We start from the raw sequence: 16,847 nt of genomic DNA, 5'->3' as shown, positions 1-16,847 counted from the left end.
CTTGCGAGCTTTCATCAATCATAGACAAGACAATTGGGTGGATCTGTTGCCCTGGGCTGAGTTCGCTTACAACAATCACGTACATACTGCTACTGGAAGGTCCCCCTTTCAGATCGTCTACGGTAAACAGCTGAAACCACCTTTGCCAGTTCCAGTACCTGTCTCTTCTCCTGCCGCCCAGTCTAGCGCTAACCAACTGGGGAGGCTCTGGACTTCCACTCAACGTCGTCTTCAAAGGGTCGCACTCTCTTCTAAACGCTATGTAGATCAACATCAAAGACCTGCTCCCCAGTATCTTCCAGGAGACAAGGTATGGCTCAGTACTAAGAATCTCCATCTTCGTCAACCTTCCAAAAAGCTTGCACCTAAATTTTGCGGTCCTTTTCGGATAGCGGAGAGAGTGGGTTTGGTATCTTACCGCTTACGGCTGCCCAGCACCTTGCGCATTCATGACGTCTTTCACGTCTCTCTACTGAAACCACTCATACTCTCAAGATTCCATCCTCGACCACCTCAGTCTTCTCCAGCTCCCACGGACGATGATCCCACTTTCCAGGTACGGGACGTTTTGGATGTTCGGTTCCTCAACCGACGGTGGGAGTATTTACTTGCATGGGAGGGATGCGGAGACGAGGATAATACTTGGGAACCTGCTCGCAACATCTTAGACAAATCTCTCCTGCGCCAATTTCATTTGGACCATCCCCATAAACCCGGTCCTTTGAAGAGGGGGCGTAAAGGAGGGGGTACTGTTGCGATTCCGGTCGCCAGGCTGGCGACCGGCTCCCTACCTTCGGGCCGACTTCCCCAGCGCTGCCGCGTCCCTCCGTCTCCGCCGCGCTCCTCCGGGGTCCGGGCCTGCCCGGCAGCATGGCAATGGCGTCTCCCTCGTGGAGACACCGCCGAGCCTCGTTTCAGCTCCTCCCCCTGCCCAGGAACGCGCGCGCGAGGGGACGGCTTTTGTAGGTCCAGCACCAGGAGGTGCTGAACCGCCCACAATCTGACGTCAGACGCTGGCTTCCTATTTAAAGCCAGCTCAGTCTCTCCTACCTCGCCTTGCAACGAGGTCGCTCCTGTGAGTGCTTAGTTGCTTCCTGCTGGATCTTGCTTGCTCCTGTTGTTCCTTGGTTCCTGTTTGTTCCTGTGTTCCAGCGACGTTCCGGTCCTGCCTTGTTCCAGTTTCCTTGTTTTGTTTGATCCCTGCGGCTTCGTTCCAGTACTTCCAGCTTTCGCTTGTCTTCTGCCTGCCTCGACCACTGGACTTCTGCTCGTCTCGCTTGTCTTCTGCCTGCCTCGACCACTGGACTTCTGCTCGTCTCACTTGTCTTCTGCCTGCCTCGACCACTGGACTTCTGCTCGTCTCGCTTGTCTTCTGCCTGCCTCGACCACTGGACTCCTGCTCGTCTCGCTTGTCTTCTGCCTGCCTCGACCACTGGACTTCTGCTCGCCTCGCTTGTCTTCTGCCGGCCTCGACCCCCGTACTCCTGCCCGACTCTTCTGACTCCTACCTTCGGATCTCCTAAGTCCCAGCGACCCGGACCCCTACAGGCTCCTCCTGGGGGGGTCTCGGGTTTCCAGGGTGAACTCTATCTTCGCTGCACCTGCCTTGTTCCGCCTACCGGCTCCTTTCCCATCGACCGGAGTGTGTTCTCCAGTCAGCCGGCCCAAGGATCCACGAATTACGTTCTTCACAACAATAATTCCCAACATTCTGTTTGCTTTTTTGACTTCTGCAGCACACTGAACCTATGATTTGAATGTGTTATCCACTATGACGCCTAGATCTCTTTCTTGGGTTGTAGCACCTAATATGGAACCTAACATTGTGTAATTATAGTATGGGTTATTTTTCCCTACATGCATCACCTTGCACTTATCCACAATAAATTTCCAGTCTCACAAGGTCTTCCTGCAACTTATCACAATCTGCTTATGATTTAACTACTCTGAACAATTTTGTATCATCTGCAGATTTGATTACCTCACTCATAGTATTTCATTCCAGATCATTTATAAATATATTGAAAAGTAAGGGTCCCAATACGGATCCCTGAGGTACTCCACTGCCCACTCCCACTGAGAAAATTGTCCATTTAATCCTGCGCTCTGTTTCCTGTCTTTTAGCCAGTTTGTAATCCATGAAAGGACATCGCCACCTATACCATGACATTTTACTTTTCCTAGAAGCCTCTCATGAGGAACTTTATCAAACGCTTTCTGAAAATCCAAGTACACTACATCTACCGGTTCATCTTTATCCACATGTTTATTAACTCCTTCAAAAAAGTGAAGCAGATTTGTAAGGCAAGACTTGCCTTGGGTAAAGCCATGCTGACTTTGTTCCATTAAACCATGTCTTTCTATATGTTCTGTGATTTTGATGCTTAGAACACTTTCCATTATTTTTCCTGGCACTGAAGTCAGGCTGTAGTTTCCCGGATCGCCCCTGGAGCCTTTTTTAAATATTGGGGTTACATTAGTGCTCATCCAGTCTTCAGGTACAATGGATGATTTTAATGATAGGTTACATATTTTACTAATAGGTCTGAAATTTCATTTTTGAGTTCCTTCAGAACCCTGGGGTGTATACCATCCAGTCCAGGTGATTTACTACTTTTCAGTTTATCGATCAGGCCTACCACATCTTCTAGGTTCACCGTAATTTGGTTCAGTCCATCTGAATCATTACCCATGAAAACCTTCTCCGGAACGAGTATCTCCCCAACATACTCTTTAGTAAACACCGAAGCAAAGAAATCATTTAATCTTTCCGCAATGGCCTTATCTTCTATAAGTGCTCCTTTAACTCCTCGATCATCTAACAGTCCAACTGACTCCCTCACAGGCTTTCTGCTTCAGTTATATTTTTAAAAGTTTTACTGTGAGTTTTTGCCTCTACGGCCAACTTCATTTCAAATTCTCTCTTAGCCTGTCTTATCAATTTCTTACATTTAACTTGCCAACGCTTATGCATTATCCTATTTTCTTCTGTTGGATCCTTCTTCCAATTTTTGAATGAAGATCTTTTGGCTAAAATAGCTTCTTTCACCTCCCCTTTTAATCATGCCGGTAATCGTTATGCCTTCTTTTCACCTTTTTTAATGTGTGGAACACATCTGGACTGCGCTTCTAGGATGGTATTTTTTAACAATGACCACGCCTCTTGCACACTTTTTACCTTTGTAGCTGCTCCTTTCAGTTTTGTTTTGTTTTTTACAATTTTTCTCATTTTATCAAAGTTTCCCTTTTGAAAGTTTAACACGAGAGCCGTGGATTTTCTTACTGTCCCCCTTCCAGTCATTACTTCAAATTTGATCATATTATGATCACTATTGCCAAGCGAGCCCACCACCGTTACCACTCTCACCAAATCCTGTCCTCCACTGAGAATTAGATCTAAAATTGCTCCCTCTCTTGTCCGTTCCTGGACCAATTGCTCCATTAAAATGTCATTTATTCTATCCAGGAACTTTATCTCTAGCATGTACCAATGATTAGAGGTGTGAATCGTGTGATCGATCGTCTTAACGATCGATTTTGGCTGGGAGGGGAGGGAAATCTTATCGTCGTGGTTTTTCTAAATCATTAAAAATCATAAATCGGGGGAGGGCGGGAAAACCGGCACACCAAAAAAACCCTAAAACCCACCCCGAACCTTTAAAACAAATCCCCCACCCTCCCGAACCCCCCCAAAATGTTTTAAATTACCTAGGGTCCAGTGGAGGGGTCCCGACGCGATCTCCCTCTCTCTCTGGCCACGGCTGCGTTGAGAAATGGCACCGGTGGCCCTTTGCCCTTATCATGTGATAGGGCAAAGGTAGCGCCGGCGCCATTTTGGTTCCTGGCTCCCGACGTCACGCGTGCAGGAGATTGCACCCGGACCCCCGCCGGACCCCCAGGGACTTTTGGCCAGCTTGGGGGGGGCCTCCTGACCCCCACAAGACTTGCCAAAAGTCCAGCGGGGGTCCGGGAGCAACCTCCTGCACGCAGGCCGTATTGCCAATCTTCAAAATGGCGCCGGCGCTACCTTTGCCCTCACTATGTCATACGGGCGACGGTAAATCCATGTTGACTATGTTCCATTAAATCATGTCTTTCTATATGCTCTACAATTTTGATATTTAGAATAGTTTCCACTATTTTTCCCAGCACTGAAGTCAGGCTCAATGGTCTATAGTTACCCGGATCACCCCTGGAGCCCATTTTAAATATTGGAGTTATATTGGCCACCCTCCAGTCTTCAGGTACAAAGGATGATTTTAATGATAGGTTACAAATTTTAATTAATAGATCAGAAATTTCATTTTTTAGTTCCTTTAGTACCTTAGGATGCATACCATCAGGTCCAGGTGATTTGCTACTCTTTAGTTTGTCAATCTGGTCTACTACATCTTCCCGGTTCACAGTGATTTGGTTTAGTTTATCTGACTTATCACCCTTGAAAACCATCTCCGGAACTGGTGTCTCCCCCAGTAAATACAGAAGTAAAGAATTAATTTAGTCTTTCTGCAATGGCCTTATCTTCCCTTAACCCCTCGATCATCTAATGGTCCAACCGACTCCCTCACAGGTTTCTTGCTTTGGATATAATTTTAAAAGTTTTTATTATGAGTTTTTGCCTCTATGGCCAACTTCATTTCAAATTCTCTCTTCCTCTGTCTTATCAATGTTTTACACTTAACTTGACAATGCTTATGTTTATCCTATTTTCTTCAGATGGATCCTTCTTCCAATTTTTGAAGGATTTCTTTTTGGCTAAAATAGCCTCTTTCACCTCACCTGTTAACCATGACGGTAATCGTTTTGCTTTCCTTCCACCTTTCTTAATGCATGGAATACATCTGGACTGCGCCTCTAGGATTGTATTTTTAAACAATGTCCATGCCTGTTGAACACTTTCAACCTTTGCAGCTGCACCTTTCCATTTTTTTAAACTATTTTCCTCATTTTATCAAAGTTTCCCTTTTGAAAGTTTAGTGTTAGAGCTGTAGATTTACTTATTGTGTACGTTCCTGGAGGAAAAGTCTATGAGCAATTAAGGTGGACTGGGAGAAGCAGCATGGAATCTATCTACTTTGGGATTCTGCCAGGTACTTGTGACCTGGATTGACTTCTGTTGGAAACAGAATACTGGGCTTGATGGACGTTTGGTCTGACCCCGTTTGGCAAGTCTTATGTTCTTATGATTTATGCCTTTTATTATACTTTTTTTGTTACATGTCCTGAAGGTCCTATGCACTTTTTGTCATGCCACTATTTCTCCATTACCCTTAGACGTAACATGGGATCTTTAAGAAAGAAAAATATTGAGCCATGACCTACTGTGAACACCAGACTCTTGATCCATAGATAGTATCATGAAAAGCTGGACATGGTCCGAAATATCAATGAAGCCAGACTCTCAACACTCAACTTATCACATCTCTGTAATGCTGACCAATCAATATAGCACATTTTGAAGACAATGTGACCTTTACAGATAGTATTGCTGTTGAAATAATATCAGGTCAATATTCAAAGGCTTTTTCCCGTCATCCCCAGCTAATCTTTGCTGGAGCAACTCATTGTCCACTCAAATTTTCCTGGGTAGAAAGAGATGGCACTGGGGGTGTTCTTTGGGAACAGATTCATTCCATATTAGTGTTGTCCAGAAAAAGGGGCCGATACAAAAACGTTGCGCTGAAAGTGGGCGCTGTGTGTTCAGCGCACACTTTCATAACACGCCCCCAGGCACCTCTTCTGGGAGCACGATGCAATATTTAAATTAGGGCTTGCACTGTCGAGGAGGTGCTAGGGGTGATTGCGCGCCACTACTGCCTCCTTGACAGGGCGAGCGGGAGAGAGGTCCGCTGTGAGTGGCTGTCCGCCGGTTAAGAAAACGGATGCTGAATTTATCAGCGTCCGGTTTTCCTAACCAGTGCACAATCAGGGGTTAGGAAAATGGACGCTGATAAATTCAGTGTCCATTCTCCGAACCTGACTACTGGCACCAGAAGAAGTGTATAAATCAATATTAAAGTGTCGGGCACTTAATATTAATTTATTCACTCCTTCACTTATTTACAGATTGGTCCCTTTACTGTCAAATGTCAGAAGGTTGTCCTGAAAGGGGATTGGTCCTTTCCACTGACAAATGTCAGTGGAAAGGACCAATGGGCAATAAGTGAAGGAGTGAATAAATTAATATTAAGTGCCAGACACTTTAATATTCATTTATATACTCCTTCTGGTGCCCCTAGTCAGGTTCAGAGAATGGATGCTGAATTTATCAGCATCCATTTCCCTAACCCCTGCCAGCGCTTTGTTTAAACTTTTTATTTTTTATTATTTTTTTAATTTTTTAATTATTTTTTTAAAGAGTTGTTCCTCCTTCTTAATATCCCAAGGATATTAAGTAGGAGGAACAACTTAATATCCCAAAGATATTAAGTAGTTGGATTAAGTATTAAGGATATCCCAAGGCTATTAAGTAGGAGGCAGTACAGAAAAGCATTTTTTTCTGCTTTTCTGTACTAGTTTTAGTAGCGCTCAGCAATTAATACCTGCTCCGGGTAGGCATTAATTTCCGATTGCTAAAATGTGCGTCTTAGGCGCACATTTTTTTTTCCATCAGGAGTGAATGCTAATAGCTGCAATCACATGCATTTGCATGTGATTAGCGCTATTAGATTCACTCCGCGTTGGACATGCGTTGTAGAGGCACTAATCCCTTTATTGCATAAAGGGATTCGTTAGCGCCTATACAACCCGCGTCCAACTTCAGGTTATACAGTGCACTGGGCTAAGCGCACTGTAATGCATCGGCCCCAAAGTTTGAAAAAAAAATCTGGTCATAAAAATACCTATGCTAAAGTTACTCAGATAACTTTATCCATTTATATTTGGCACTCACGCGGTGACCCCGCCACATTGTATGAGGTCTCATTGTTCTTCAGAATCCAGGCTACAGCAAGTATTTATGTTGATGGTATTTAGAAATTTGATAGAATATTTATTTGGGCATGTTCTGCTAAATATGCATGTACATTTTACGGGATAATTTTCCCAGTTGCTTGATTACTCAATATGGATCTCCTAGTGTTTATAGAATTTAAATACTATTTTCCATAATTTTTTTAAATGCAGTTAATGGATAAGTCTGTGGAATGGCGCTCATATCATAACATACTGTGAAACTAACCTCATATCGTAATTCTAGCAACCTATTATGTACTTCCTTGAAACCTGAAACCTTGCTGTTACAGACCTAACTCTATCACCCACCCAAGTGAGATACCCTCCCTTCCACCTTTATTAGAACACACTGTAAGGGATAATTAACCCACAAATCCCAAGACAAGCTACGAATATATTTATATAACCTTTGTTTTTCACAATTACTGTAAACCGTTCTGATGGCGAAACCGAATGACGGTATACAAAACACCTTAAATAACTAAATACATATCTAGGTATTTAAAGCCCTGTATCCCAACCAGATTGCTGGGAATGTTCACTGAATATTGTATTTATTTTGTAATAAATGATTTCACGTGATCAGCCACTCCAGCCAAGATTTGTGACTCTGGAAATTTGAGTATAGGTGCCCCATGCCGTGCACTGGGTCGTGGAGCTGAATGGAAGGCTTTGCTGACTACTATGGTAGTTCCTCTCAGGCACAGAGTGGCACGGAGGACTTGTCTTATAGCAATTATCCTTCAAATTCTTGCATTCAGTGAGGGTTCCTGGTGCTTCTTGGGCATACTGTCTGCGGCTGAGGTCTGTAAAATGAAGGGAAAAGGGGGGAAACTTATATATTGCTTGTTTTTGCAGGTTTTGTTCTTGAGACTTTTGAAGATTGCCTAGAGTTTGTGATCAGACATCACACCAACTCCATCCTGGTGGCTGACAACCAGTTGATGCTGAACATGTTTTCATCTCTGGCACTCTGGTAATTCACGGGCATACTTTAAAATTAATTGGAAATAGAATTCACCAACCTAAAAGGAATGGTGTAATTATGGACTATTTTGACAATGGGAACTATAAATAACTTCAAATGAAAATACAATGCAGTTTTTCTATTATAGGAAAAGGTGTTATTGGGTTTAGAAACATGATGGCAGAAAAAGGCCATGCGGCTTATCTAGTCTGCCCATCCACACTGACTACTCAGCTCTACAATCCCTACCACTCCCTCAGAGATCCCTTGTGTTTGTCCCATGCTTCCTTGAATTTAAATACTGTCTTTGTCTCCATCATCTCTATTGGGAAGCTGTTCCATGCTGTTTCTGTAAAGAAATATTTTCCACAATTATTCCTAAGTCTGCCCTCTCTTACTCTCATCCACACAAAGACAAGCCTTTGCCAACAGCCTTTCTGCAATATTGGTTACAAAAATTTTGAAAAAAAAAACCCCAGTTAAAGGACCGATCCAGCACATCACTAGTAACACTCCTCTCCGGAGTTAAAACCACCTGAGTTAAAAGATTCCAGTTATCCCTGTTAACTGATAAGCAGGTTGTTAATACAAATGAAAAACATACTAGTAGCACTCCTCTCCTCCGAGTGAACTCCATTTTTGTTATCTCAACTAATTTCTATCCCAGTCAGATACTTCAGGGCCCATAGCAAAGGAGTTCAGTTTATAAGTTGTGAATGCAGAACCTGTCAAAGGCCTTACTGAAATCCAAGTTCAATACATGTGGCGCTCTCTCCTGATACAGCTATCTGGTCAGATTTATTTGTCAAGACCCATCTCTGGTAAAACCATGCTGTCTTCAGATCTTGCAATCCATTGGATTCCAGAAATTGTACTGTCCTCTGTTTTAGCAGCTATTCTATTAATTACTCACCACAAAGGTAAGGCTAACTGGCCTTTAATTTCCAGTCATTTCTGTGATGAACCATAAGAAGCACTGGAAAGATCAGCTACCAGAGATGCTAGACTTTCTCTCTTCCCTATTTTTCTGGTCCCATTGCTTCATCTACTTTTAATTTAGCTAGCTCCTCATGAACACAGTCTTCTGAAAATCATTGGTTTGCCACCCTTCCAATCCCAATTGTGTCCATTTTCTGTGGTCTTACTCTGGGCCATTCTTCAATGAAATATCAAACAGAAAGATCTGTTAAGCAATTTGGCTTTTTCTTTGTCCGCGTGTATATATTTCTCCCCTTCACCCCAATTCCCACAATGACACTTGTGCACGTCTTCTTATCACTAACATCTAAAGAAGTCTTCTCCCTCCCCGTTTTACTGAATTTGCTATTTTTTTCTTCCATTTGCATCTTTGCTCGTCTTACTTCTTTCCCAGCTTCCCTTAGCTTTTCCAGATATTGTCACCTGTCTTCCTCTTTTTGCAGTCTCTTGTAGTTTATGAAGGCGAACCTTTTTTCTTTCACAATCCAAGACAACGGAAGCTTCCTCCTCTCAATAATCACAGCAAAACGATATCATGTGAGAGGGACAAATCTCCTACTATCCACAATTTGTTTAATGTAAGGAAGACAGTATCAGAATGACTGTGCTTGTGATGTAATCCGCTGTCTCTCACCCACAACGGGCCGCAGGCAGTATCAGCCTTTAAAGCACTATTACTTTAATCATTTTCTGTCTCCTTGTAAAGAGTTTTTTTTTATTATTTTCTATTTTTCAAATATTTTATTATTTATCCAAAAAGTATTTTTAAAATGTTTTCTTTTTCTTTTCTGGCACCTCGTTTCACTTATATTCCATATATGGCTACCATGCAGCTCATTAGAAGTTCACTACATATAAAAAGATTTAGTTGTTCAATTCCATTCACTATATATAAAAAGAGATACTTTGAGATGCTGAGACACCATTATTCGGTCTTGAGGTATTAGAGACGAGTAGTACTCCTTTGGTACAGTAAGATGATATTTCCCCTGAAGAAGGCTTGAATAGCCGAAACATGGTCCATGTCAGAATTGAACAACTAAATCGGCTAAGTATCTCTTTTTATATGTAGTGAACTTCTAAAGAGCTGCATGGTAGCCATATATGGAATACTAGCTGTGCCCGGCCACACATTGCAGTGGCAGAGTCAGGTTCTTTTCCCCCCCTCCCCCTTCCCCTTGCTCATATACCTGTCACACATCGTCTTCCTCCTTGGTCACTCACCCCCCCTTTCCTCCCCTGTCCCCACTCCAGCTCTCTCCCCTCACACTCACCCCTCCCCCTTCGGTCACTAACCCCCCCTTCACTCCCCTGTCCCCAATCCAACTCTCACCCCTCACACTCACCTCTCCCCTCTGTGTCTCTCCACTGACACTCACTGCCCCCTTCATTCACCCTCCCCTCACTGTCACCTCTCCCCACCTACTCCCTACCCTTTTGTCAGTGACACCGCACCCTCTCTCAATCTCCTTCCCTGATTCTGATCCCCTCCGGCTCGCAATGCCCTCCCAGATGCCCCCCCCCCCCCCCCGTCCCTCTCCCTCTTGTGCGGTTCTGCGTGGCCCGCTCCCGAAGGTGCGAGGTCAGCGAGGATCCCTGCCTGTCGTGCACGTGAGCAGTACCAGATCGCCGCCGCAGCTCCTCCCAGGTGTCGAATTTCGGCCGGCCGACACCACCACACCCGATATTGCCGCCGGACCGCCGCTGCTGCTCCTCCCAGCGCCATGTTGGTCCCGCTGTGCGCGACGTGCACCGCTGCTGCCCCTCACAGCACCATGTTGGTCCCGCTGTGCCCGACGTGCGCTCCCGCCCGCGCATGCGCAGGACAGCAGCTTCATTTCCCAAGGTAGATAGCGTGTGTTGCATGTCTGTCCAACAGATGTCGCTGTTTTCTCCACACACATGTAAAAACATGTTTTTTTCTGTAACCGTGTGACATCTATGTAATCTAGATAGAGAAGAACCTTGCCGAAAGTGAAAGCAAGGTTGTGTCCAAATTTGAAAGCAATTGGTGCAGTAGCTGAGCCTGGTTAAGTTGAAAAAACAGAACAGAGCAGTAAAGGTTACAGTTTGTGTTTTTTTGTTTTACCCCAAATGAACAGCACCAGCAAAGAATAGTTTAAATATGCAAGCACGCCTTCCTGGCCCCCCCCCCCCCCAACCCGGCGAAATAGAGCAACCCACACTACAGCCCCCCTCTCGGGAGATGTGGAGAATCAGTGGGCCCCCCCCCTGTGAAAAATGCGCGGCAGAAAATAAGAACGGTCCCCCACCGTCTCCTCCCCGGCTACCTGTGTAAACTGCCAGCCGGTGGCGAGGGTGTGTGCTAGGATTTGTTCCGCCGGCTGCCATGTCGCAAAACTTCATCGGTGAAAGTGGTGCGTCATGATTCCTGACCTAATAAGGGCAAATGTCCGCTGAGGATATGGCGCTGACGGGCTGTTGTCCTTACTATGTCACATGGTGTACCGACATCATTGTTGTCTCCGTATAGCATAGTAAGGGCAAGGTCCGCCGGCGCCATTTTGGTTGCTGGCATCCGACGACCCTACTGAATGCAATGTGTCCCGGACCATTCCTGTGGTGCCGGCGGAGAAGCAAGGACTTGTATCAGGTGTAGTGTGTGATCGGAGTGCAGTGCGTGGGTGGGTGGAAGAGGGTACTTTAATTTAAATTCGGAGGGTGTGTGAAATGCGTGGCTTCCCAATGTAGCAGCCAGGAATTCGAGTTTTGTTGTGTTTTGGGAAGGTGGGCGAAGTAAGTGACATTGGCAGGCGTGTGGGTGGGGGTGTGTGGTGTGATGAGTGTGGATTTCTGTGTGTTATGAGGGAGTGTGAATGAAAGACAATAGCCCTGTGTGGGGGTGGAGTGTGGTGTGTGAGTGTGTGTGTGTGTGAAAGGTGTAAGAGGTTGCGCTTGCGCTGACGGCCACCAGATGTCGCTGTTTAGTGTAAGCAATTTTTAAACTTGTATTACCTGTCACAGGTGTGATCTATATGTAATGTAAGTGTATAAGATCCTTCCCGTATGGGAAGTGAATGTTGTGTGCAAATTTGAACGCATTCGGTTAAGCGGTTGGCGAGATTAGCGACGACATACAAACTATTTAACATTTTTATTTATATAGATAAGTGAAAAGAGGTGCCATAAAAGAAAAAGAAAACATTTTTTAAATACTTTTTGGATAAATAATAAAATATTTGAAAAATAGAAAATAATAAAAAAAAACTCTTTACAAGGAGACAGAAAATGATTAAAGTAATAGTGCTTTAAAGACTGATACTGCCTGCGTCCCGTTGTGGGCGAGAGACAGTGGATTACATCACAAGCACAGTCATTCTGATACTGTCTTCCTTATAGTAAACAAATTGTGGATAGTAGGAGATTTTTGGAATATCTTTGTATGAATTGGGTTCAATAAGATTTGTCCCTCTCACATGATATTGGTTTGCTGCAACCTTTTTTCTTTACCATTTCAGCTACTTTAGAGAACCAGAGTGGCCCTTTTATTCTCTTTTCTTCCTTTACTTTCCTAACAAAAACGTAAGTTGCTCTTATGCAGCATATCCTCAGGGAAAGGGGTCATAGCACTGGACCACTCTGTGCAGGGCTGGGGACATGGGATCTGTGAACTGGGGCAGGATTTAACCTGCAGAGCCACAAAGGGGTTCACGCACAGTCCAGAAAATGAAATAAACAGTTCACCAAAATTTGTGTTCCAAATAGGGAAAATGTCTTTAACAAAACAAAATATCCAAAGTTCCAGCAGCTGTAAAATATGAAGAATAAGACACATTCCAAATTGCAAAAGTCAGAAATTTATCTCTAAAAGTTACAGTTCTTATGCAGCTTAATTTCAGTTCCACAACCACTAAGGATCTTTTAGTCGAACAGATGAATGGTAACTTTCAAACTTGCCCACAGGCTTCTTTATAACATACGCGCACCTGTTATAAAATCCGCTAAGCGCGCGCACGAATGCCGTCTCAAGCACGTAAGAGGGGGCAATTTAGCAAAAGTGGATTGGGAGAGAACTTCTTAAACCCCCTACCTATCCTGCCTCCCTTTTACCCTATCTTTTACCCAGCTGACCACCCTTGCTTCTTTTGTTTTTTTACTTATCCGCAGTCTGGAACAGCAGCAACTTGCTCGGGCTGGTCAGCTCCCAATTCACGCTTCAGTGGGATAGTGCCAAATGGAGCTGTCCCAGTCTGCCCACGCCCTGCACAGACCCCGCCACAGCCCACCTCTGTTTTCAGCCCTTCCAATGCGCGGACTGGGAGATACACGTGTGTCTGCGGGCATCTGAAAATCTGTGTGGCGTGCACGAGGTCCAGCCACGCGTGTATCTCCCTGATTCTGCACGCGCAGGGCTTTTAAAATTTGGCCTTAAATCTGTAAAATCCATTCTGGTAAATCTTTGTTATTCACACTTGGCTAGCTGACACAAGACAATCTTTCCACTGGTGGAAGTTAATGAGTTAGTCCTTGCCACATGTAGAAAAGAAATCCCCTTTCTTCCACTCATCCAATGGAAAACACGGAGCGGAGCAGAGCAGAGCACAGTCTCTGTTTACCTCATCCCCAGGTCTCCCTTCTTCTCTCAGAATTCTGACTCCCAGTGCCTCATGGAAGCACCCTTTATAACCTCATTATGCCCATCTTGTTTGGGAGATGAATCTTCCTATCAGTTGATACCAGAAACCACTAACACCCCTTGAGCCTCCCATCACTGGAAAATTGATCAGTAAGGGCTAGAACTCTTACCCTTCTTTTAGTTTTGCCCACTGGATTTTCCTATTCAGCTAACAACTCCTTGAGGCACTCCCTCATTTTAATCAAGTTTTTCCTGAAGTCTAGGACCCAATGCTGTCACTCTGATACTGAACCAAACCATCCGGTGATCATTGGATTCCAGATGATCAATCACTTCCCCATTGATGTGATGATGTAATTAGGCTCCAGTGCAAAGGAATGATTCAGAGTCAAAATATTTGCAAAATGTTGAAAAAAGATTTTTTTTCAAGGCTGTAGAATTGGTTACAGTTGCTCACTGTGTGCTTTCTCTCCTCTTCCCCAATGTCACACATAAATCTGTTAGGCAGAAGAAAGTTGGACTTGACCTCCAGTCTTCTTTCATCCTAACAATTTATGAAAATGATATAATCTCTAAGCCCCATAATAACGTATGGGCATCTTTCCCCCCAACATTCAGGTACCTTATGGGCAATTCCTCCCTCCTCCACACCTGTATTCTGCATCTGATCTTCTCCTGAGGATTTATTTCCTTAAAGTAGAGATTCATTGAGGATGAGAAGCCAAAATGCTCATTTCGCACATGACTTGAGCTGGAGTTGATTCAATAAACTGTCTTTTCTGGAATGTTCTTTAGTGTAACTGACTAGCACATCAATCTAACAACAATCTTTCAGTATTAGTTCTTCACAAACTGAATTTCTTGTCTCTTTCTGTATTTTTGTAGGTTCGCTCGGCTTGAAAACTGGGAACACTTTGAGCCTGCATACAAGAAAGCTATGAAGCTGCTGCCTCAGACTAATGTTTCCTTCTTTGCACTCTGTGGATTTGCCAAGTTCCTGGAGTGCCAAGTCCTGAGACTTAGGAAAGCCATGCTGGAAAAGAATGATAACAGGAATAAAATCCTTACTGAGACCCTAAAGGTTTCTACATATTTTAAATTGTTTCCATTTTAAGACTCGGGTTGTTTCCTGGGTGTGACTTTAGTTCAGACTTCTGTTCCTCAGGATGAACATCACTCACAGTTCCTCAGCAGTACTACATAGTCTAAACTCTAAATCCTTAAACTCATATAATTAACTTCAAGGGGATTGAAAACCAAAAAGTAAGTGGTATAACACAACATTCTGTTCCCTCCCGGTGGCAGGAAATCACATGATCTAGGTATGTTGTGGGATAACTTAATCTTGCAGTCACTACTGTTATATTGAGTCAACAATGACCCCCATAGCTCACCTTAGCTCAGCTCTGTTGTAGCTCTATTGCAATATCTCCCCTATTGGAGCTCCGAGACATATTTCTGACTTTTGATACGATCCTGTCATGGTATTTCTGCCCTGCCTTGTTTTCTCACTACCACAGTCCTGCACTGCCATCCTATTATCTGCAGATTCTATTCCTGATTCCCTAGGATTTGATTATGTGTAATCTCTGTTTTTCTACTCCTCAGCAACTGGCAAAATTTGAATTCAGATGCAGGACAACACCTGTGTATTATGCACGGATGTACCGTCTAAAAACTTTCGTTTTCTTGCTGTGCGGAAAGCAGAAGGAGGCAGTAGAATTGCTGCAAAAGGGATTAGCTGTTACACAAGAAGTTGGAAACAAACTTGAAGAGTATTGGCTCCGGCTGAACAAAGTGAGTGCTGAAATATTCATTTATTCATTGGTTGGATTATTTCACAAGTTTTTGAATAAGTGGCTACATAAATTCCAGGGTTATGTAGCTTGACATTTGACAAGATGCCTAACATCATTACTATACTTTAAATCCCTATTTCCTAGCATGCAGACACATGGACTCAGGACCAGTAGGTTTATGCTCCCCTGCCAGTAGATGGAGACGGAGCAAGCTGATGTCACAGTATATATAACCCTGCAGTGACCCCAGCCTGCCAGTATTCTCTGTCTCCAGCAGATGCTGGACAAGCCCTATGAGTATTCCTTTGTGTTTTTTTAAAGGAGAAATCTGAAATTCTGATTTATGGAAAAGAGAGCCCAGCTCTCTTGCAGTGATACCAAAAGGTCCCTCCCCCAACTGAGAATTCCTGAGGTGATTTCCATGGTCCCTCAGAGGTGTGCCTTGGTCCAGTGGTTGGGTTTCCTAGTATCGACTTAGCTGCTTGTTCAGCTGAAAGGCAGTGGGTGCAGGAGGCCGAGTACAGTAGTGATGGCAGGTGCCCTCTCCCCCTGCAGCCGGAGACCTTCTCTGTACTCAGCAAGTAAGCACTGAGCTCAGGTAAGGTTTTAAAAAAAAAAAAAGTTTTTACCTTTTAAACAGAGACAGTTAGAGGTGTTTTAGGACTTCCTTCAGTCTCCATGCTTGGCGCACCGTACCAACATTCATTCCCGCTCCCATTGGGGTTGGGGAACTGGGCAGCCTGGCAGGTTGAGTGGCCCCAGTGGGCTAGGCCCCACATTTAGGCTTTTTCCTTGCATGCTGCGTGGTAGGCCATGGTGGTATTTTCACATGCTCCTGTGCATGCTCTGATGCCTTCTACAGGCGGTTGGTGTGCGCACTATGCTCGCTTTTGGGCATGCTTTTTACGCACACAACTTTTGGACTTTCTACACTTTGGGACTTGGTGCATAAGTTGTGTGTGTGCCTTGTCACGCTTGCATTTGCAGCACTTCAGTTTGTGCGCATAAATCTTACAATGATGCCCTTTAAGGGATAGCTCTTGTTTGGGAGCGAGTTGGAGAAACTGGCCAGTAAGTGGGATGAATCTCTGATTCCTCGGTTGCTTGAGGATAAGAAGCAATTGCAAAACCTCTTTGGTATGAGGGGTTGTTTCTGGGGTTCCAAGAGGTTTCGTCCCTACAGGGGGATCAACCTTTCAGAGGACTCAGCCTTTCAATAGGTCTCAGTCCTTTTGTCTCCGACAACTGAAGAGAGGAGCAGGTTCAGGTGGCTGACCTTTCCCGAACTTCCCAATGAAGGTTTGCCGACCCACCTTCGGGAACAAGAGAAGAGGGTGAGTCAAGATCACGTCAGACCAGTGGGTCCTGGAGGTGATTCGAGAAAGATATGCACTGGAATTTCACAGTATTCCTCAGGATGTGTTCATGATGACTCCTTGCCAGTCCCCACAGAACAAGCAGGCAGTGGAATCTATGCTTCAAAAGCTCCTCAGGCTGAGGGCTGTGGTTCCGGTGCCCATGTCTCAAGAAACTATTGGGCGATATTCCAATT

At 44.4% G+C, this 16,847-nt stretch overlaps 1 protein-coding gene across 1 annotated transcript in view; it reads left to right on the top strand.

The window, feature by feature from the left end:
- The window catches only part of LOC115079136 (adenylate cyclase type 10-like), a 621,147-nt gene that overhangs the window by 587,249 nt on the left and 17,051 nt on the right, over window positions 1-16,847 (top strand). Inside the window, exons 33-35 of the mRNA XM_029582255.1 lie at window positions 7,813-7,930; window positions 14,382-14,577; window positions 15,105-15,293. Of these exons, the coding sequence (XP_029438115.1) occupies window positions 7,813-7,930; window positions 14,382-14,577; window positions 15,105-15,293 (503 nt within the window). The remainder of the gene's footprint in view (window positions 1-7,812; window positions 7,931-14,381; window positions 14,578-15,104; window positions 15,294-16,847) is intronic.

Source organism: Rhinatrema bivittatum, chromosome 17 (assembly GCF_901001135.1).
Source record: "Rhinatrema bivittatum chromosome 17, aRhiBiv1.1, whole genome shotgun sequence".
Lineage (NCBI taxonomy): Eukaryota > Metazoa > Chordata > Amphibia > Gymnophiona > Rhinatrematidae > Rhinatrema > Rhinatrema bivittatum.
Note: the sequence above shows the minus strand (reverse complement) of the source record. Positions and strands in the feature narration are given on the sequence as shown.